The sequence below is a fragment of the Gouania willdenowi genome, chromosome 8, assembly GCF_900634775.1.
Source record: "Gouania willdenowi chromosome 8, fGouWil2.1, whole genome shotgun sequence".
Classification (NCBI taxonomy): domain Eukaryota; kingdom Metazoa; phylum Chordata; class Actinopteri; order Blenniiformes; family Gobiesocidae; genus Gouania; species Gouania willdenowi.
Window position 1 is genome coordinate 28,410,789 of NC_041051.1, and position 22,771 is coordinate 28,433,559.

At 38.6% G+C, this 22,771-nt stretch overlaps 2 protein-coding genes across 2 annotated transcripts; one reads left to right on the forward strand and one right to left on the reverse strand.

The window, feature by feature from the left end:
- Positions 1–27: 27 nt before the first annotated feature.
- Positions 28–3,386, reverse strand: LOC114468223 (uncharacterized). Its single transcript, XM_028454986.1, has 3 exons — positions 2,863–3,386; positions 2,517–2,627; positions 28–285 (listed from the first exon to the last, which is right to left on the reverse strand). Exons 1-3 carry the CDS (start codon positions 3,263–3,265, stop codon positions 101–103), a joined length of 699 nt encoding a protein of 232 aa, XP_028310787.1. The 5' UTR covers positions 3,266–3,386; the 3' UTR covers positions 28–100.
- A 1,381-nt stretch (positions 3,387–4,767) lies between these two features.
- farsa (phenylalanyl-tRNA synthetase subunit alpha) lies at positions 4,768–22,553 on the forward strand. Its single transcript, XM_028454985.1, has 13 exons — positions 4,768–4,993; positions 11,979–12,116; positions 13,137–13,235; positions 13,324–13,442; positions 14,188–14,280; positions 15,358–15,486; positions 15,675–15,790; positions 16,657–16,741; positions 17,272–17,371; positions 19,055–19,223; positions 19,958–20,035; positions 21,248–21,362; positions 22,221–22,553. The coding sequence occupies exons 1-13, from the start codon at positions 4,847–4,849 to the stop codon at positions 22,324–22,326; spliced, it is 1,494 nt and encodes a 497-aa protein (XP_028310786.1). The 5' UTR covers positions 4,768–4,846; the 3' UTR covers positions 22,327–22,553.
- The last annotated feature ends 218 nt before the right edge of the window (positions 22,554–22,771 follow it).

Consider the following 22,771-nt stretch of genomic DNA (forward strand, 5'->3'; position numbering starts at 1 on the left):
TTGTCAGAAAACTTTATGTACATAAAAAACCAATTACAAATCAACCCAAAATATATACATTAAAAACATTTACAAAATATTCAAAAAGGCCAAAAGCTCATCACTTCTTCTTTGCCTGCGACTCCAGAACCGACACCATCCTCCCCATCAGCCCAGCCATGCGCTCCAGGCTGCGGAGCATGGCGTTGGCCAGGTCCTGGTCCCGCTGGTTCTGTTCTATGAACCGTTCCTCTGACCGCTCCAGATACTGCAGCAAATCAGTGTCAACATCCCGCCTTCTTTTTCCTGCGTAAAAGCATTAGTTTTTACCAATAGCTTAATTTATTCATAAGCACAGATAACTTCAAGTTTACATGGTGTGAATGAATCTTAATCGAGAGAAAAGTTGCAAACTGGAGGTTTTATAGAATCCAAAGGAAGGATGGAGAAATGAGGAAAGCGTGCTAATCTGAAATGTCAAATTAATATGTCAAGATTGAGAGTTGGACATTGAGGTACTTTATTGAAAAATGGCAAAGCATGGCTAACACTTTACATAAGGCTGACATTGTGCTGTAATTATTGTGACATGACACCTGTCATTAGCATGAATAAGGTGTCATTAAGTGTTGTTTGTTACCCTCACCCTACCTAACCCCACTAGATCCGTCCACCTAACCACAAAAATGCCAACATAGCTCCAAAGGTAGAATTGGGCACTTAATGACAGCCTTCACGACACCTTATTCATGCTAATGACAGATAATGTAAATTTTTTTAGGGGTGTCCCGATCCGATATAGATATTGGTCAAGAAAATTACTATCAGATTTTATCGGACTGCATCTAAAATCTCCGAAATATATATTTATTCAACTAGAATACTGTAGATATTGTGTTGAAGGTTAACATTTATGTAACCAACTGGTTAATAATAAATGGGTCAGTTTTTCTCATACCTACTGTTGCTGGACTAGTGTTCTCTGTTTGAGTGACATCACTTGATCAAGCCTTTTCTAATATTCCACACACCAAAATAAGTAATACAAGTATGTATGATTCATGCTGATATCGTAATGGATCGATATCGACCAATACCTAAGGCTCCAATATCGGTATCATATCGGAAGTGGAAAAAGTTGTATTGGGACATCCCTAATATTTTTATTTGGCAAAGTTTAAAATACAACGAAATATAATAATATCAACAATGGACAGATATTAACAGAAATCCATACATTTTAGAGGCATACCAGGGAAAATTCCCCAAAAAACAGAAGAGGGCTCCCAATACAACATTTAAACTAACTAAAGAGAAAAAAAAATCAATAATAATAAAATTTAATCTAAACAAAATAATAGAATGACAAGATAGCAAAACTTTGAAATGGAACAGAAAACAGGAATAAGAAAAACATTAACATCAAAATCAAAAGTCAAGCAAAAAAAGCAACCATAATGACAGCCTTATGTGTAAAACTGTAACAATAATGATAATTCATTTTATTTATAGGCACTTTTAAAAAAAAACTCTTTAGCGTTAAAACAATTATACACAAGTACAAACAGAAACTAACAACAACAAAGGTAAATACAGAAAATAAGTAACAATCATAAGTTAAAAGCTAGTTTAAATAGATGGCCAATTTATCGATATTCAAGATATATCGGGTTTTCTATTTTGGCAATATAGAAAATTACAATATCATCCATATCAATATATATATTTATTTATTATAGCTCATTTAGTATCAAAACACTCATTTTAGGAGTTGCAGCTTTCACTACTTCTCAAAACAGCATGAAAAGCTCAGATGGATTTCTGAGTGCATCCTAACCCACTTCCACTAAACAAGTCACACTACAGCACTCACTCACACGTGCTGTCCCTTATAGGATAAAAAGCCAAAAGCGGCACATATTGTGCAGCTGTTTGTTCATAATTATACCTGTGTGGCATTTCGCATCAGCAAATTGAACCAAGAATTGTCTTTCTGGTCAGACTTTATTTGAATTAAAAATATCGACAGTTATATCGTACATCGCCATCGTGAGAGTTTTGGTCCATATCGCCCAGCCCTAATAAAACTTCAGGTAAAGTGTTACCAAAGCATGAAAGTGGTAGATGTGATTACTGTGAGCAAGTAGAACAGAAGGAGGATACTTAATTATTAGTGATCAAAAGACATTCTACAAATAAAGATAATCTATTTTTATTTATGTATCATTATTAGCGATGTATAGGTTAATCGTGACTTTTGACAATGAAAGATAAAAGAAAATATTACAGTATTTTTTTTCTGAATATTTCAAAAAATATATTTTTAAGTCATAATTTGTCCACAGTTTAATTTTGTAAAATAAATCGTAAGAGAATTGTATCGTGAACTCAGTATCGTGAACCAAATCGTTACATCCCTATTTCATTATGTTATTAATAGATTCTGTATTCTGGCCCATATTCCACCAGTAGGTGGCGGATATGCACCGTTTTGTTGTTTGGTAGCTGATAAATACACCAAAGAAGAAGAATCTTACTCGACTTGGTGGATGATGCAGATGATCGGCAGGACGGGGCGGGAGAGCTGCAGGAAGGAACCGGTGATGGTTGATGTGGAAACACTGCCTCCAAATCCACGGTCGACAAAGCTAAATTGAGCGACAAACGATTATTATATTATAGTATGTTTCAGTCATATGATTAAATGACTCTTTGTGTAACACCAAGGAAAGTTATTACAAACCTAAGTCACTGTTATTGTTTGTTTTTAGCTTAGTAGCGGCTAATGTTAGCAAACCACGTTAGCTGGCGTCATATAGACGACGAGGGAATATTGTAGCAAGCGTGTTCATAGTAGGACAACGACACTGAACTAAAACGTACCAGGATCAGTTCCAGGGGTGTTTGGGGCTGAGTCCAGCACCGTGGGATCTGTCCCGGCTGTAGCCGAGCTCAGAGCCCTTCTGCTGCCGTTCTTGGACGGTCGCTCGCTAAGTACCGCATTCATCAATGTGAAGTGAGGCCATCTCTTCTGCCTGCAAATGCCGTCTCGTCCCAGCTCCTTCTTCTGGTCCCTGTAATCCTTTTTTAACTTTTTGAGTTTGTTTATGAGCTGATCCACACTGCGCTCGTACCCTGCCGTAGACATCTCCCGCTGAAGCTCCTGGAACACCGGCTTGACCCGGGTGGCTCCGTCCAGCTTCCCCTGGACCTCCTCTGAGGACCACAGTGCCAAGAAACACTGGGTCTCCTCATCCGACCACTGCTGCTTGTGTTTGGCCGCCATTAAAGGTTTGAGAAACTCCCAAAAAAATAACAGACGAGTCGCACAGGAGCTTTAAAAATGGCTGCTTTCCCCCGCGTCAATATAACTCCGCCCCCTGATCTCTGACGTAGGAAGTGCTTCATCCTGGCCCAGCATTGGTGAAGTCTCTCTCTCTCTCTCTCTCTCCTCTCTCTCTCCTCTCTCTCTCTCTCTCTCTCCTCTCCTCTCTCTCAATCCCTCTCTCTCTCTCTCTCCTCTCCTCGTCCTCCTCCTATCGTCTGCGCTCCTCTCTCTCTCTCTCTCTCGCTCCTCTCTCTCCTCCTCTCTCTCTCCTCTCTCATCCTCCATCTCTCTCACTCCTCCTCTCTCTCGCATCGCCCCTCTCTCTCTCTCTCTCTCTCCTCTCTCTCCTCTCGCTCTCTCTCTCCTCTCTCTCTCTCCTCTCTCTCTCTCATCTCTCTCTCTCCTCTCGCTCTCTCTCTCTCTACCTCTCTCGTCTCTGTGCTATGTATGGTCTTTAGTTCACAAACACAATATGAAATATAAGGAAATTTGATTAAAATGTAAAAAAAAAGATTTTAAATTTTTTTTTAAATGGGTTGACTTTGGTATTATTTTTTAACAAAAAATGCATCACCTATTCACATAGCAAATTTCTTAAAGTATGCAACTTTCCAGTTTTGCCCAAATCATTTGCTGTTGTAATGGATGCTATCCCCTCCAGTGTGAAAATATTGATGACCTGTCACCTAAGGTTTTTTTTTATTGGTAACTCTGATCATTTTTTGAGCTTTAAAAGTAATAATAAATGTACAAGAGAGCTTATCATAAGGGAGTCCATCAGTAAATACATCCATCCATTCATTTTCTGACTCGCTTTCTCCTTTTTTTTTTTTTTTTAGGGTCGCTGGGGTCTACTGGTGCCTATCTCCAGCTCTCATTGGGCGTTAGGCCGGGGTACAGTAAGGAACAATTTATGGGCATGGACTGTAACTGTGTTTGGCTACTGCCTAAGAAATACTTTTTTTTACAAAATTCAAAAAAGTCGAGAGATATGCCTTTACATTTTACATTGATGTTACCCTGTAGACAGTGTTATTTAAAAATGTCGCCTATTGTACTTTATATCAATTAAATTAAATTAGATTAAAAAAAATACATTGGTGAAGTTTGTGTTGTTAGGATTCCACCATGTTTGCAATTTCAAAAATAAATAATACTTCATAATTAACCTGTTGATTATCATTGCGAAATTCCATATTTCTCAAAACACCAGCCATCTTCTCTTGCTTCTTAAATTAATTTCAATTTTATATTAAATCCCTAAAATCTATAGAACCCAAACTCGCCCAAAACCTTTACTCATTATTTAAAATGATCTCACCAATGAAGCGCAACAGCTATTAAGTCAACTGTCTAATTATGTTTTTTGTTTATTTTATTTTTTTTTAGGAAAAGGGGACATGGGGTATCTGACTTCCGGTACACACTGTCCAGCTGGTGGCGCTAATGCACCGACAATGACGAGTACAAACCGCCCATAAACTGCAGACGAAAAAGAAGTAACATCACTTCTGTGTTACTCAGACCACTACATGCAACATGGCGGACACCGGTGTTGTGGAGGCGCTCCTGCTGGGGTTAGAGAAAGCGGAGGACGGCGTGGACAGTCTGGAGTTGTCGTCCAGCCTCGGCGTGGAGCACCAGGTGGTCGTCGGAGCCGTGAAGAGTCTTCAGTCCGTCGGAGAGGTGAGTGTTTGAGGCTGAGCCGAGCCGTAAGCCACGCTGTGTCCGTCTGTTACAGAGTGACTGATGCAATGATGAATCTGTCAGACGAGAACGCATACTTTCATTTATTTAAACTTTAAATAAAAGTGACAAAAACAAGTTAACAAACATGCAAATGTTCATGGACTATAATAACCGATATTAAACTCAAACTTAAGGGAAATATAGTGTTTGTTTGTGTTACTTTAAGTTTTAAATGCTTTAAGAATAGAAAACCAGTTCTGTGTTCAATCATTTATTTTCTATTACCAGGAAGTCCCTTTGAGATTAGCAATCTCTTTTTATTATTATAATCTGAATTGTTTTATAAGAATGTATATTGATGTATACACCAATAATCTTGTATTGTTAGATTTATAGGATAGAAAAAGCATTTATAATCCCAGTCTAAAGGTTTTAAACATCACAAGCACATTAAAGCTGGGGTACTTGATTTATTTTCTTTAATTACAAAAAAAAAAAATCCTATTAGCATCATATAGTATATCGTAAAAGTAACAATTTCTGAAAAAATCGTATGTCTCCGTGCTGTCTGTGCCCTATAATTAAAGGCAGGTTCGGTAACTTTCTAAACCTAGCTTGATTTCGATGTAGCATGCTCCGACAGCTCCGCCTTCCGACTCCCCCTCCCCCCTGTGCTTCCTCTGAAGCCACCCCCCCTCACTCACATGAACGCGCACGCATATCATATTCATATCAGCCTAAAGTTACACGCACCTCTCAGACAGTGACTCGGGAGCAACAGTTGACACAGCGGGGTTAGGTAGTCTCACAAGTGAGTCCTTCCAAGGAGTTGAAGTCGACGGAGCACAGTTATAGCTAAAAAGAATCACAAATATCCTACATTACAGCGGTTGACCGCCCTGCTGAAAGCAAACGACACACACGCTCAAACACGCACACATGTATACTGTACACACTGTAGCTGCTAAACTAGCTCGCACTAACAGAGAATCAACAGTAGCATCGGGCTAATCCAACAACAGAAATACTTTGCGACATGTATCGCTAACGTTAACATCTGGCTAATATGACAAATAGCTTGAATTGCTTCCACTATTTTAAAAGATAACACAATCACCCAGGCAACAAAACAACCTTACCTGTCCAAAAGTAATTCAGCAACCATAGCATCAGTTTTCAGGCCCTTGTCCTCCTGCAATTGTCGCCATCGTTCAAAAGATGTTCCGATGCAGATTTTTGTCTTTCCTCTCGCTAAATCCAAAGACCTCTTTTTTGCAGCTTTTTCTAAAAACGTCTTTCTTTTCTTGCCCTTCTTAGCAGGGCAAGACGTTACAAGTAAACGTGGAATAGGTACTTTCGCCGCCATTCTGTTGTCTACTTCCGGGCTTCCTCTAACAACGGTGACGCGCTTTTTAATGTACGCTAATGCACGCACGGGGCCGTGAACGAGCAGGAAGACCAGGAGACGTGATTGGTTGAAAAAAAACGAACCGTTGGTCGCAGTTATTGCAGATTTACAGACGCTACAGTTGACAGATTTTCTTCGTTCCTTTTTCAGAATACATAAGATCTTCACATCTGTCCGGACATAATGAACATTTCTACCAAAAACTTGAAAGTGTATCTGGAGATAGTTACCAACCCTACCTTTAAGTATTTCAGTTAATAAAACCCCGGAAGACAAAATCTAGGCAGTCACCCCCTCCACCTCCAATCACAGAGCCTCCTCATTGGCTGCTGCGATATATAGTGAAGCGTGTGCACGGTGTGAACTTGTTTTCAGTTTTTGACTAACTTTTGACGCGCAAGTGGCCGTTTTCCTTCTAGACAAGTGATCTAATGTTCCATTTTCCTATATTTTGTGTGCATCCTTTTACGTGGCGATGTGTTTTTCTGGTAGTGCAGGTTCAGCTATCGTGCGCGATTTCGTGCACTTCCATCAGAGGAGGAGACTTCAGCCATGTCCCTCTGTCATGGTTCAAAAATCAGGTAGTGCAGCTTTAAGATGCCATGTGAATCAAATGAGCGAGACAAATAAATTCCATGTACTTCATCTATTCATCAGTGCGCTGTATTAAAATGTGTAAATATAACATATATAATATACAGAAAACCTTCAATAAGTAGAGTTAAAAATACACATTTGCGTTTTTAACTCTACTTATTTGTGCATCTTCTAAACAAACGTCTTCTGAAGGTTAGACCTTCAGAAGACCTTCGTTCAGAAGATGCACAAAGAATTCTGAGAGCACAGAAAACAATTATTGCGAAAACACTGGACAGTGACATCATCAAAAGCTTTTTACAAATAGAGAATCAATAATTTAGCTCAAACTGATCTGTGAAACAATCGGACCTCTGGAGGTCCTAGTACATTCCACACACACCTTTAAACCGACGTGCCCTGTTTTCATTGTAGGACAAGGAGATGGCTTTATGATTTAATAGCAGTTGAATTGTATTTATACAAAGATGCGAAGAGCCTGAGGCAGAACACCGGCTGCTCAAACCAGATTTCACGTTGGCAGTATGAAGTTGATGCTCAGGCTGCGTCAGAATAGTCCCTCCCATCTCATTTACGATCCACTTTTCCTTAACCCCGTGGATGATGTCTCAGGGTTAAGGAAAGGTGTTAAGAATTGAGGAAAGGCCTTGTTTTGACAATCTGACGCACTTCTACTAGGTGCCGCAATAATCCGACGGCGGCGAAGGTTAGAGACGTGCTGTGGTGAATAACTACAAAATTCTGAAAATGGGCTACTAAAACCGCCTTCATAACACTTTCCCCTGTGCTTCCATTTTAACCGCTGATATAATCTCAAATATTTAGGGATGTAACGATTAATCGTAAGGCAGTTAAAAATCGATTCATAGGTATCACGGTTGATATCGATTTTCTGAAAATTGAATCGCAGTACTTTTTTTAACCAGCAGAGGGCGCTATCCACAAGTGTAGGCGGCGGGCGGAGTCTGCTAATACTTTCTTTCTGGCCACCTTCTACTCTTAAATATGTTAATAAATGATTCATTACCCCTTTAGCACCGAAAGAATATCTGTAATATTACTTAAATATCTGTAAAAGTCACGTTTTTCTATTAGCTCTGTCTGCTAGCATAGCATCTCTTCTTCACTGCAAGATATCTGCATGCCAACCGACCACTGTCACCAGCGCCCTCTGCTGGTCCAAACAAATATGACGTAAATCAGTGCATTCATGTTTTTTTTAAGTCCAATTGTTAAGGCACAAAATACATTTTTCAGTTGCACTTTTAAAAGTAAAATAATTATTATGCAGTTTTGCATTGTTTATTATAGAACCAGAATTTAAATTAATAGGCTTCATTTTCATTTGTGTTATTCCTTTATTTATTTCATTCAAGATTTGTTTTTAGTTAAATTGCTTTGTTTTGAATAGTTTATCAAGGAATTCTTTTGACAATGAAAAATAAAAGGAAAATAGTACAGTATTTTCTAGTTTTTTTTTTTTCCCAAAAAAAAAAAAATTGTCTACAGTCCCATTTTGTAAAATAAATCATGAGAGAATCGTATCGTGAATCAAATCGTATTGGGAGTTGAGTGAATCGTTACATCCCTACAAATATTACAAGGTTTGAATGTAAATGAAAGGAAAAGAGGCTACCAGACTACGAGGAACAAAAGTGAAACTAAAAGAACGTCACATTGAGAATGCTTGCTCACACTCACCTTCCACTCAGAAATCAATGTTAATCCAAAATAAGTAGGATTTTGTGAATGTGTTACATTTATGCAAGATATAGGCCTACATAATGTGATAGACATACAATTGTGAAACCACACAAAGCATAAGCCACGCTGTGTCCGTCTGTTACAGAATGACTGATGCAATGATGAATCTGTCAGACGAGAACGCATACTTTCATTTATTTAAACTTTAAATAAAAGTGACAAAAACAAGTTAACAAACATGCAAATGTTCATGGACTATAATAACCGATATTAAACTCAAACTTAAGGGAAATATAGTGTTTGTTTGTGTTACTTTTCATTTCAAATGCTTTAAGAATTGAAAACCAGTTCTGTGTTCAATCATTTATTTTCTATTACCAGGAAGTCCCTTTGAGATTAGCAATCTCTTTTTATTATTATAATCTGAATTGTTTTATAAGAATGTATATTGATGTATACACCAATAAACTTGTATTGTTAGATTTATAGGATAGAAAAAGCATTTATAATCCCAGTCTAAAGGTTTTAAACATCACAAGCACATTAAAGCTGGGGTACTTGATTTATTTTATTTAATTAAAAAAATAAATAAATAAAAAAATCCTATTAGCATCATATAGTATATCGTAAAAGTAACAATTTCTGAAAAAATCGTATGTCTCCGTGTTGTCTGTGCCCTATAATTAAGTATTTCAGTTAATAAATCCCCGGAAGACAAAATCTTGGCGTCACCCCCTCCACCTCCAATCACAGAGCCTCCTCATTGGCTGCTGCGATATATAGTGAAGCGTGTGCACGGTGTGAACTTGTTTTCAGTTTTTGACTAACTTTTGACGCGCAAGTGGCCGTTTTCCTTCTAGACAAGTGATCTAATGTTCCATTTTCCTATATTTTGTGTGCATCCTTTTACGTGGCGATGTGTTTTTCCGGTAGTGCAGGTTCAGCTATCGTGCGCGATTTCGTGCACTTCCGTCAGAGGAGGAGACTTCAGCCATGCCCCTCTGTCATGGTTCAAAAATCAGGTAGTGCAGCTTTAAGATGCCTTGTGAATCAACTAAGCGAGACAAATAAATTCCATGTACTTCATCTATTCATCAGTGCGCTGTATTAAAATGTGTAAATATAACATATATAATATACAGAAAACCTTCAATAAGTAGAGTTAAAAATACACATTTGCGTTTTTAACTCTACTTATTTGTGCATCTTCTAAACAAACGTCTTCTGAAGGTTAGACCTTCAGAAGACCTTCGTTCAGAAGATGCACAAAGAATTCTGAGAGCACAGAAAACAATTATTGCGAAAACACTGGACAGTGACATCATCAAAAGCTTTTTACAAATAGAGAATCAATAATTTAGCTCAAACTGATCTGTGAAACAATCGGACCTCTGGAGTCCTAGTACATTCCACACACACCTTTAAACCGACGTGCCCTGTTTTCATTGTAGGACAAGAGAATGGCTTTATGATTTAATAGCAGTTGAATTGTATCTATACAAAGATGCGAAGAGCCTGAGGCAGAACACCGGCTGCTCAAACCAGATTTCACGTTGGCAGTTATGAAAGTTGATGCTCAGGCTGCGTCAGAATAGTCCCTCCCATCTCATTTACGATCCACTTTTCCTTAACCCCGTGGATGATGTCTCAGGGTTAAGGAAAGGTGTTAAGAATTGAGGAAAGGCCTTGTTTTGACAATCTGACGCACTTCCACTAGGTGCCGCAATAATCCGACGGCGGCGAAGGTTAGTGACGTGCTGTGGTGAATAACTACAAAATTCTGAAAATGGGCTACTAAAACCGCCTTCATAACACTTTCCCCTGTGCTTCCATTTTAACCGCTGATATAATCTCAAATATTACAAGGTTTGAATGTAAATGAAAGGAAAAGAGGCTACCAGACTACGAGGAACAAAAGTGAAACTAAAAGAACGTCACATTGAGAATGCTTCCTCACACTCACCTTCCACTCAGAAATCAATGTTAATCCAAAATAAGTAGGATTTTGTGAATGTGTTACATTTATGCAAGATATAGGCCTACATAACGTGGTAGACATACAAATGTAAAACCACACAAAGCATTCCTCGGTGAATAAAACATGATGTGGCTAAAATGTCTCTGATCCATGTTTCTTAAACAACAGAGTCGGGCTGGGCAATATATCGATATTTTGGCAATATATAGAAAATTACAATACCACCTATATCTATATAAGTACATAGTATAGCTTATTTTGTATTAAAATACTAATTTTACGAGTTGCAGCTTTCTCTGCTTCTCAAAACAACATGAAAAGCACTGATAGATTTGAGTGCGTCCTAACCCAGACCTTTCCCTAAACAAGCCACACTACAGAACTCACTCACACATGCTGTCCCTTAGAGGAGAAAAAGCCAACAGTGACGCACATTGTGCATCTGTTTGTTGATACATTTAACCTAGAATTGTGTTTCTTTCATTATCTCATCTCATTTGGTAAAGGATGCATCAGTGTTTCCTCGGCTAAAGGAGGTTATAAAGGAAGCATCTAGCCTCCTTTCCTTAGCTTTTAGAGAAATGGAACGCTCCTTATTATGGCCGCAACCGAAAAAGTAACTAAACCCCAAACCCACCTGGAGGGTTTCCTCCAATCACAGCCCTCAGTGAGTATTCACTTCAACGGTGATGTTTTTGTCTCTTCTATAAAGAGCAGATTCTGCGCTAATCATCAAGCTACGTCTGTATGTACAGACACATTGTGTATTTGTCTGTCTCTGCGTGTGGACTTTCTCGATGTGTGTGCGTGAGGTGGTGCGAGGCTGTTAACTGGAGGGCTGGGGTGTTTGCCAGTGGGTGATGGTGTATATAGGGCTGTGTGTGAGCTTCATGTCATGATTGTGTGTGCCGGTCACTGCATTGACGCATCTCAGCTGTGTGAACTCACTGCGCGGCACTGCCTGACTGAGTGACTGATGCAATGATGAACCTGTCAGACGAGAACACATACTTTCATTTGTACTTTTATTTATTTATACTTTCATTGTCTGACTGGGTGTGTCTTACTGCTCCAGGAGTGATGCCCATAAGCAAGACATTTTTTTAAAAATTTTTTCCCTGGTGGCAGGTCAGCAGAAAGCAGTAGTTTAGTTACTTTGGGGTTAAGGAAAAGTGGATAGGAAAGGCAATAGGAGGGACTATTCGGACACACCCTGGGTTTTCCCAAAGCGTCCTCAGCTCTATTCAGCTTCCTGTTGCAGTGTGCCCTGATGTTTCCCTCTTGCCTCCGTGTAGGTCATCTCCGCTGAGCAGCGCTCGTCCAAACACTGGCAGCTGACGGAGGAAGGCGTTGAGATCTCTGAGCTGGGCAGCCATGAAGCCCGAGTGTTTGAATGCATCCCTGTCGAGGGTCTGCTGCAGAGTGAGCTGATGGTGAGCAAAACATTAAGACCATGTCCTGTCAACTTCAGTGAAAAGAAGCAACACTTCACATGTTCTCAACTGGTGGGCCGGGACCCACAACTGGGTCATTGACACTTTTGGGTGGTATTGATTCTCCACTGGTAGGTCAGGACCCAAAAGTGGGTCGCGGACCTGTACTGGGTGGGTTGCACACAGCTGGTCAAAAATAAATAAATACTTAATTTCTCTCATGTTGGACTTACCTTTTATTTCAAAATAAACTTTTCTTTTGACAGTCATGCTGTGAAATGCATGTTGCACAGGAAAATATATAGTTTTAGTTTTAAAAAAAAAAAAAAGATTAATTATGCGTGTTTTCAATAGCTATTTTTGGAAAAACTACATTTGGTTGAATTGTAAAAAAAAATAAAAATAGGGGGTTGCAATTTAATGACAGTTGTAAAAATGTGGGTCCCACGGTGAGACCAGTTGAGAACACCTGCTCTAAAGGGCCGTATTTGGCCCCCGGGCCTTTATTTTGACACAAGCTGTACAGAAAAAGCTGATATAGATGAGTAGACAAGTCATTGGTCACAGGTTATTCCCATCATGCATCAGTTCTGTTTCTAACAACAAAAAAAATTGTTCTTTTATTTTGAAAGTGTATTCATTATAATGGTGACAACTGTTTTTGTTTTAGTTTTTACTATATACTGATTTTGTTAGATTTTATTGTATTTTTTTAACTTGTGTGACAAACTTCTGCTAGTTTTTAGTTTTTGGTAAAATTACCTCTGGCAATGCAAATGCATTTGTATAGTGCATTTCATACACAAGGCAACTCAATGTGTTTTACATGATCAAATAAAAAAATATTAATTAGCTTTGTAAAATTCCTACTACGGTTTATTCTAATTTAAAAAAAAATGTGTCCATGCAGTGATGACGTGTTTTGGTCCAAATGGCTCCATCTGATTTCCATGATGTACTGATGTATTCCTCACATCTCACCTCATGGTTCTCATTATATTTTATGCCTCTGTTCTGTAGAAACTGCCCTTCGGGAAGATCGGCTTCACCAAAGCCATGTCCAACAAGTGGATCAGAGTGGACAAGACCAGCGAAGGGGGCCCGTTGATATTCAGGAGTGTACGTGTTCCCCCATCTCTCAGTAGACAATGTGTAAGATGTTTGTTTGGTGGACACTTCTGTTTTCATGGTTACGTTCTGTCCTCAGGCAGAGACTATTGTGGACCAGGTCAGAGAGAAGCTGCTCAATGTGCTGAATGGAAAGGACGCTGAGCTGGAGGAGAAGGAGAAGAGTGAGCTGAAGAAGAGGAGGCTGCTCTCTGAGGTGTAAGTGTTTCAAGCATCACACACAACTTTATCACAGTGGAGTGTATTTAATTAGGGTGGGATGCAGAGGAAACATTGCAGTTAAACATCAGTATTCGTGCTTGTATAAAATTATCCAAAAAGGAAAATATTATTATATTAGTGCTTCATTTAAAAATGGCTTCCGGTTGTAGAGTTTTATTTATTCACACTTGTATTAGTGTCTACAAGTTTCCTCTTTCATTTGTAAATAAATCACAGCTTTGTTTAATTATTTACATATTCATAAGGTAATATCACAGGTTTAGGCCGTAGCAGTGCTCATTTCCCCTTTTGTTCTATAACATAAACCTGTGCTCACATTAGGCTCCACTAGGAGGCAGCAGAGGGCTTATTTTACTTTTTTAGATCTGTGAGGCTGACCGTGTCATTAAAAATCTTGATTTTTAGATTAATTTTGTAAATTCATGATAAAAAAAAATCAGCTTTTTGCTTCATTTTTGCTGCAATACCATCTATGAACTGCTGGGTGCAGTGTTTCTTCATTATTTACATTGTGAAGAAGAATTGCCAACAGAAGAAGAACCAAGACTCGAGCGCAAAAAAGAACTTGTCTTTTTACAAGAACTAATTAATTCATATATATTTTGTACAGTCACTGGGTTTTATGGCACTTAAAATATTTGTATATTATAATAAGGATTTTATTTTTGTCTACAAGTTAATAGAAAGTCATTTTTCCCTTCCTCTGTTGTTGTTCTCACAGGACGGTGAAGTCGTACTGGATCACTAAGGGCAGCTCCTTCAGCACCACCATCACCAAACAGGAGACGGAGCTCACGCCAGAGATGATCGTTTCGTGAGTCTCACGCTGCGTGTGTTTTTATATCAAGGTGTCCAGTCTGTCTCCGTCTGTCAGTCAGTGTCAGAGAGGAGATCCTCAGGCTAAGGACACAGAGCAAAATCTGCCTTTAACAGGGGGCGTGTCCAAAGACATGGACTCCGCCCTAAAGGCCAGGCTGGACATCATAACATTAAGTTTGTCTGACTGTCTGTGGATTGTGTTGTTGAACTTCGGCTAATTAATTATGAAAGAGTTTGTGTAGAGATGGTCAACATTATCGGTCAATATCTGCCATATCAGTTTTTCTACCAATATTCTTTTTTTATTCTGTTATTCTTATGGGGTTTGTCTTGTTTTGTGTATTTTTATTGACTTTTTTGTATTTTTCTATTTTTTTGTATTTTGAAGTAATTCTGTGTGTTGCTTATTTTTCTGTATGTTTTTCCGAGTCATTTTGTTTTGTATTTTCTGTACTTTTTTATTCTTTTTGGAGTACATTTGTTGTCTTTTTGTGTACTTTAGTATTTTTCTGAAGGCAGATTTTATGTTTTTTGTTGTCTTTGTGTATTTTTCTGTACGTTAGTGTATTTTTCTGTAACTTTTGTATGTTTCGAGTCATTTTGTGTATGTTAGTTTAGTTTTCTGTACTTTTGTATGTTTTTTGGCATCATTTTGTGTATTTCTGTTTTTTGTTTACTTTCATATGTTTTATGTATTTTTGTTGTCTTTTTTTCTATAGTTTTGTATTTTTTGCAATAATTGCATATTTTTCTTTAGCTTTATATGTGTTTTTTTGTGGTATCTTTCTGTCATTTTATGTGTTTGGAGTAATTTTGCGCGTTTACTTGAAGGAAATATAAATATTAAACCTCAAGCCGCCAATTGCACATCTGTAATCGATACATTCTAGTAGATCTATTTTGTTTACATTCTGTCCCAGTTTAAACTCCAGCACGTCATCGTCTTCCAATTGAAATACAGAGGTGCTGTCATACGTATTAGCAGCTGTATTATTAGTCACAGTGAAATAAGTGTCTAATAAAGTAGTTTTTTCCTCTTCCTGTCTGAGTTCGCCCTCTTTTCTTGTTTCAGTGGGAACTGGAAAGATAATAAGTTCAAGCCATACAACTTTGAGGCCATGGGCGTGCCTCTGGACTGTGGCCACCTTCACCCGCTGATGAAGGTGCGAACGCAGTTCAGGCAGATCTTCCTGGAGATGGGGTGAGCACATAAAACGAGGTGAACCTTTTTGTGTTTTTAGCTGGCTCACTGAGTGCTTTGTGTCCAACTGTTACTTAAATGAATAAAAATCAAAGCAGTTAGGACGAACGTCAGCTGTTTGCATCATTCAAATGATTTCCACGTGCAATTTAAAAGCGTGAGGCCTGTTCTGCTTTTATTTCTGCCAGTTTCACAGAAATGCCAACCAACAACTTCATCGAAAGTTCCTTCTGGAACTTTGACTCCCTGTTTCAGCCTCAGCAGCATCCAGCCAGAGACCAGCACGACACCTTCTTCCTGTCTGGTAAGACTATCACACATTATATCAGTGATCAGCACCAGTAACTCATTTCTAGATAAAACCAAACAAAAGGGGGAAAAAAGCTAAAATACGTATTTCCTTCAGCAATTATTATTCAAGTTATTTCCCTCAGAAATTGACTGAATAATTGTTAAAATATTTATATTTAAAAGGTATCTCTATATTTAAAATGACAATAAAATAGACATATAATCAATTAAGCAAATTATTTACAATAATACAAAGGTTTTTAACAAAAAACAGACAATTTTAAAAGCTTAATTTCCATAAAATGGGTAAATGAAACAAATTTGAAACTGCAGAGAAGCGCATAAGAAAGAAAAAAAATTTAATCTTAAAGCTACAATATTTCATCGACATCAATGGAATAAGACCAACCTGGAGCCCATCACGCGATATTACTGGATAAGCCCAACCTGGCAACCCAGCTTCTGCAGCAATTGATTTTTCTCTGTCCACTTCATGTTTTCTTATCTTCATAAAACATAGAAGAAAGTAACCAGGCAGTTTTCTAAATGTAAGAAGCCAAAAGTGCAGATATTTGTCCAAAATGTAGTAAGGAAAAGTCTTCACTGAAATAACATACTCGAATGAAGCACAGATACGTGAATAATTTCTACTTTACTTATTTCTGTGAAAAAATAGTAGAATAAAGGTCAAAACAAGAGCTACAAGATGATTATTGTAATTTACGCCATATAAATAAAGTTGAAAGTAGAAAAGCGCAGTTTTTACATTGTTGAAAACAGGATATCAACATGTGATACTGTGATCTTACAGATCCAACATGGAATGATCCTTTTTAGGCCGTTAACGTTGGTGTGTTCTCTGTGGTTGAACTATTTCAGACCCGGCCCTGACCCTGGACTTCCCTCAGGACTACCTGCAGCGTGTGAAGAAGGTTCACACAGAGGGAGGCTTCGGTTCACAGGGGTGAGACGGAGAGCTGCCCCTAGGGCTGGGAGATAAAAACTCTTGTCTTCTCTAAATAGCGATATACGATATAAATCTCGATAATTTTATTTCAAATGAAGTCTGACCAGGAAAACAATTTTAGGTAAAATTTGCCGATCCAAATGCCACACAAGCACATTTACTAACAAACAGCTGCACAATATGTTCCACTTTTGTCTTTTTCTCCTCAAGGGACAGCATGTGTGAGTGAGTTCTGTAGTGTGGCTTGTTTAGGGGAAGGTCTGGGTTAGGATGTACGCATCCATCAAACTGTGCTTTTCATGCTGTTCTGACAAGTAGCGAAAGCAGCGCCTACTAAAACAAATATTTAAATACAAAATGAGCTATAAAATATATATATATATTGGTGATAATGTAATGTTTTATATCATATCCCCAAAATACAAAACTTGATATCTTGAATCTCGATGTATTGCCCAGCTCTAGCCGCCCCTGCCTCTTTGTTCTTTAGCAGGCTTTGTACGACTCGCTGTCGCTCTGTGCTTCAGGTATAAATACGAGTGGAAGGTGGAGGAGGCTCAGAAGAACATCCTGCGTACTCACACCACGGCTGTCAGCGCACGGATGTTGTACAAACTGGCCCAGCAGGTGAGGAAGACTCACCGTGATGGTTTGATTGTTCTTGAATAAAGCTGAGTGAAGAACATGAGGGTGAAGCTTCCAGTTGAGTCTCAGACGTGGCTCAGACCTGTTGTTGTGCTTATCAGAGCTGGAAAACTGAATGAGAGCCAGCTGGGTGTGAGCCAGCACCCTGAATCCTCCTTAATGCCCCAGTGTCTGACGGGCAACAGGAGTTCTTCTCCAAGGTCACCAACTCCTGCTGCTCAAAGGGCAAAGCTGGTCACAGCCAGGGGTTGGGGGCAATTACATTTTTACATTTTAATTATCCATGTTCAATTTAGAGCTGCACAATTAATTATGTGATCAAGTTTTTGGTCACCATGATTAAATTAACCTGATTGTTGAAATACGGGCTCTGCACTCTGTAATAGTGTATTTATTCAGCCATTCGTGCATTTAAAAATCTTAGGTTATTTTTTTTATTATAATTCTTATTTAAAGCGTCATTTTGCTTTGTAAAACGTACAAATCTTCTTTATTTAAAAGTAGTGTAATAAAAACACAGATTTTATGATGATGAATGTGATAAATGATTGTGAACATAATCGTGATTACAAAATGACTGAATTATCATTACAGTGACTGGGATTTTTTCCAATTACATATAAAATTACAATGACTTTTTTTCCCTCTGAAAGTCTATTTTATTTACAGTCTCAATGACTACATTTCAATTATAAGTAATCACAATTACTGAGCCTGAAAGAAATAACCCCGTAAAACGTTTACTGTGTTTTGATAGGCTTATCTCAGGAAAAAATAATATAAATGTTTTGCCTCGCCTCCAAAATTTGGGTTTTTTGGTCATTGTTTTTCATGCCTTACTGCATTTTCACACCAGTTTAAGTGTGTTCATGTTTCAACTAGTGTTTATGGTGTTATGATTAAAGCTGAATAATAAAAAAAATGGTTTAACCGAACTTGAATTGATTTGATTAAAAATTTCCAAAATCAATTCCTAGGTGCTGTAATTGTTTTTTTATGCTGTAACCCCTGTAGTCTAGCACTATAGTCTGACGTTAGCAAAGTCATACTGTGAGAGTGCATTCGGTTCAGTGCAAACATGGCACACAAAGCTCTGCTGGGTAAGCTGCCCAAGAAGTTTGGAACCATATTATTAATATCAAATATATTTAAAAGATTAATTCTGACGTGATTAGTTGGGGGTGTGACGAGATCTTGTGCCTTGTTTTTATTTTTGTAAGCTATCCAAACTTCTATTTGTGACCTGTGGGGGCAGTAATGCTCCTTTGCTACGTTTAGCCTGCAAGAACCTGAAGCAGGAGAAGGAAAAAAAAGAAGTGGAATTTGTGGAAGTAGTCATATCATGCTAACATCATGCATGTAAAGAATTATAATAAAACATTTCAAAATGCATGTGCAACTCTGTTAAATAAGTCTGTTGGTCCAGATATATATTTTGTCATTGTGGTTTTCTTAAAATCTCGTCTCGTGAGCTGAGTTTATAGTCACACCCCTACGATTAATCAATTCAGAATATCTCTTTTTATGCCTTAACACTGACAGTTTACAACTCGATTACAACAGCAACAGATTATTTTCAAATACAGTTACAATTATTATGCATAATTGTAATTAAATATCAATTACTGGTCACAGCAGCTGTTTCACATTGTAATTGTCCTCCAGGAGAAGTTCACCCCCGTCAAGTACTTCTCCATCGACCGCGTGTTCAGGAACGAGACGCTGGACGCGACTCACCTGGCAGAGTTCCACCAGATTGAGGGCGTGGTGGCCGACTACGACCTGACGCTGGGAGACCTGATGGGGGTCCTGCATCAGTTCTTCACCAAACTAGGTCAGTAGGTGGCGGTGCAGAGCACGATACGCAACACGTGGTGCCTGATTCAGAGATATTACAAGATATCGTTCTACCATAATAATTATTGCAATAAATGCCTCAAAGATTAAGAAATAGCCACTTGTTATTATTTGATAATACATCAATTTTATATAGTGCTTTTTTGGACACAGTCACTTTACAGAATTAAGGGATTATTCTTTCACTCCACACTTAGTGGTGCTAAGCTACTATTGTAGCCACACCTGCCCTGTGGCAGACTGATGGAAACGAGGATGCCATAGTGTGCCATCGGCCCCTCTGACCACCACCAACACTCACCCACACACCACATTCTTACTAGGCAATGTGGGTGAAGTGCCTTGCCCAAGGACACGATGGCAGATACCACTGGGGTGACTGTCCCCCACTGTGACACCTGGAATTGTCAGTGGTCTCCCATCCACCTACTAACCAGACCTGCTTAGCTTCTGAGATCTAATGAGGCTGGTGTAACCATTTGATCAGATGTGATCTATCTGCTAGTCCTGTGATCGTACACTGTTATCTGTTCTATTAGGTTCCTTTTCTTTTTCTATTAACGTTACCTTATCACCTGTGAGACGCCGCTTGTGGGAATAACTTGTTCTTAAACGTTGCCTGTTCAAAGAAATGGTTATAATGTTCTGGCTTGTGTGTTGTTAATAATTCCATCATGTGTAATAATTAGTCTGGTGTTGCCTCTCCTCCAGGAATCACCAAACTACGCTTTAAGCCGGCCTACAACCCGTACACAGAGCCCAGCATGGAGGTGTTCAGCTACCACGAAGGTACGCAATCACAATGCTGACTCAGCTCAGTCTCTGCTGAATGTGATTATTATTCTACAGCGTTATGGAATAAAACAAAGTGCTTCTTGTAAAGCATTGGATTCTATGGTTTTTTAAGCAGAGCTTTAATTTCCAACTGATCAGACTTCAAGGTCCACAATAACTTCTTAGAAATGAAAATCATCCAAAATGAAAACGTTTAAAAATAGATTAAATAATTAAATCAACTTTATTTTTTGGTGCTTGTCATACAAGTCAATGACACACAGGTTAAGAAAAATACTGTAGGATTATTAGTGTTAATAATAAATGTATTATTATCAGTGTTTTTGATATTTGTCTATTACCTAGGTTCCCCAAAGTGGGGTACGGGTTCCCCCAGGGGTACGCAAATTGTCATAGGGGTACGTGAATAAAAAGCTGAAACACTGACAACATTGGAAACTAGACTATAAATAGAGCTAATGTTAGGTTATTGCTATTGCTAACTAATGCTAGGTTAATGTTAATGCTAGGTTGATGGTGATGCTAGGTTAATGCTAGTGCTAGGCTAATGATAATGCTAGGTTAAAGCTAATACTAGGTTAATGTTATTGCTATGCTAATATTCATGATGATGCTGAGTTATTGCTAGGCTAATGCTAGATAACCCTAATGCCAATGCTAAGCTAATGCAGTGTGACGCGGGCCAGCATCTGCATCCTCATTTGTATTCTCTTTAGGAAATGCAAATATTCATATTATGAAATATGAATCCACAACAGGATAGGTAAAATTCACTGTAGGGCTACATTGTTTATGACATTACATTATTATGTTTTATAAGGGGTACATGGCTTCAGGTTAATTGTCTGAAGGGGTACGGGACTTTAAAAAGTTCAGGAACCACTGATCTAGTATGTTAGTGTTAATATTATTTGTTTTATTGTTATTATTAGTGGTGATAATGATATTTGTGGTGTTACAAATTTTCATTATTGTTAATAATTAATGTGCAATTATAATTATGAGTGGTAAAATTATTTGTTTTATTTTTAGTGTCATTGTTAGTGCTATTAATAATTGTGTTGTTTTTTGTGTTATTGTAGCTTATACTTCATAGAGACCCTAAGCACAAATGTGGAGAACAAACACGTTTTTTAAACCTCTAGTTTGAAACTAAATATTTGTAGAGCATCAGTTTGAGCTCCAGTCCATGTGTTTCTAATCCAGGTCTGGAGAAGTGGGTGGAGGTGGGAAACTCTGGAGTGTTCAGGCCAGAGATGCTGCTGCCGATGGGGCTCCCAGAGGACGTGTCTGTGATCGCATGGGGCTTGTCGCTGGAAAGGTGAACGCACACACACACACACACACACACACACACACACACACACGAACACGCAAACTCCACTTTCACTTTAAACTGCGTCAACGCTCCAAAAGCAAGTCTGAAACCAGTTTAAACAGTCAGTATAAACCACTGTCATCTCCAGTTCAAACTGGTGTCAGAAACCAGTGGAAAAATGGTATATAACCACAATCAGTCAACCAGTCCTAACCCATTTAAACCAGTTTTAAACCCTATTAAGAAAGCCTTAATAACTAAAAACTAATTATATGAATGGTTAAAATAAAACAGTTTTGTTAGGCATAGATCTTTTAGGACATTTCAAAGGTTTTCGGCCACTTGTAAAAACTATGAAGGATCCCTTTAATTATAATGGTCGTTCCAAACCGTCACCTGAAACCAGTATAATCCAAACCGACCTTTGAAACCAGTCTAAATTCAGTAAAAACCAGCATCAGGAAATGGTCTAAACTGGCCAGATTTGGGATTGATTGAACAACCATTGGAAACCAGCTCAAACACCAGTACATTGTGTAATTCATTAAGTTGCAAAAGTCTAAATCAGTGAGCAGCTATTCCAAGACCAGTTTGGGTTCAGTACTAAAAACCAGTCTGAATAAGGTTAGGAAATGGATCTGAAACCAGTTCAAAAGCTTTTCCTAATTCAGGCTGAGTGGCCCCAGATAAGTCCAGTTTGCTTACTGGTCCATGGCTGCTGGGTTTTGGGTTTTCTTTATTTCAGCCACTTGGCTCTAGTTCGTCTAAACTGGTTGGTTACTGGTTAGTGTTTGCACTGGAGCGTGGAGGCACGTTAGCGCTGTAGCTATCTGTCAACACAAACACTGCTGTGTCCCACAGACCCACCATGATTAAATACGGCATCAACAACATCAGAGAGCTGGTGGGACACAAAGTGAACCTGCAGATGGTCTACGACGGCCCCATCTGTCGACTGGACACCTGAGCAGCGCATGGACCTGACTCCTCCCCTTTACTCTGAGAAGCATTTGCAGCTTCAGATGGACGTGGGCTTCCTCTCTTTACTGCATAGAATCAGCATTTTGTTTACTTGGCGATGGAATTTGTTATTGGTTGTTTTCACTTTCCACAGAGATGATCCTCCTGTGAAGGAATAATTACTGCATTTAAACGGGAACAAAGGTTAAATAAAGCTTTCCATGCACTATGGAATTTTTGGTGTAGACATTCCACTTTCTACTGATCACAGCCTGAAGCTGTCGGACAGAGGTGGACTGGCCATCTGCCATACTTGGCCATACTTGGCAGTGAGCCTGTCTGGTCCGATTTTTATTTTTTTTTTTACATTTTTGTTTTGACATGACTCGTCAGACGGCTAATGTGGGGTGGAGCAAGTTTCTTAATTTTTTTTTTTCCTCCAATGCGAGTCA

Bases quoted from the DNA above. Each gene is read 5' to 3' on its own strand.
- LOC114468223 (XM_028454986.1), bottom strand. From the start codon at position 3,265: ATGGCGGCCAAACACAAGCAGCAGTGGTCGGATGAGGAGACCCAGTGT. The intron at 2,628-2,862 runs GTACGTTTTAGT...CGCTCAATTTAG, and splicing joins CACCCCTGGAACTGATCCTG to CTTTGTCGACCGTGGATTTG. The intron at 286-2,516 runs GTAAGATTCTTC...GCTTTTACGCAG, and splicing joins TGCATCATCCACCAAGTCGA to GAAAAAGAAGGCGGGATGTT.
- farsa (XM_028454985.1), top strand. From the start codon at position 4,847: ATGGCGGACACCGGTGTTGTGGAGGCGCTCCTGCTGGGGTTAGAGAAA. The intron at 17,372-19,054 runs GTGAGGAAGACT...ATTGTCCTCCAG, and splicing joins TGTACAAACTGGCCCAGCAG to GAGAAGTTCACCCCCGTCAA. The intron at 21,363-22,220 runs GTGAACGCACAC...TGTGTCCCACAG, and splicing joins TGGGGCTTGTCGCTGGAAAG to ACCCACCATGATTAAATACG.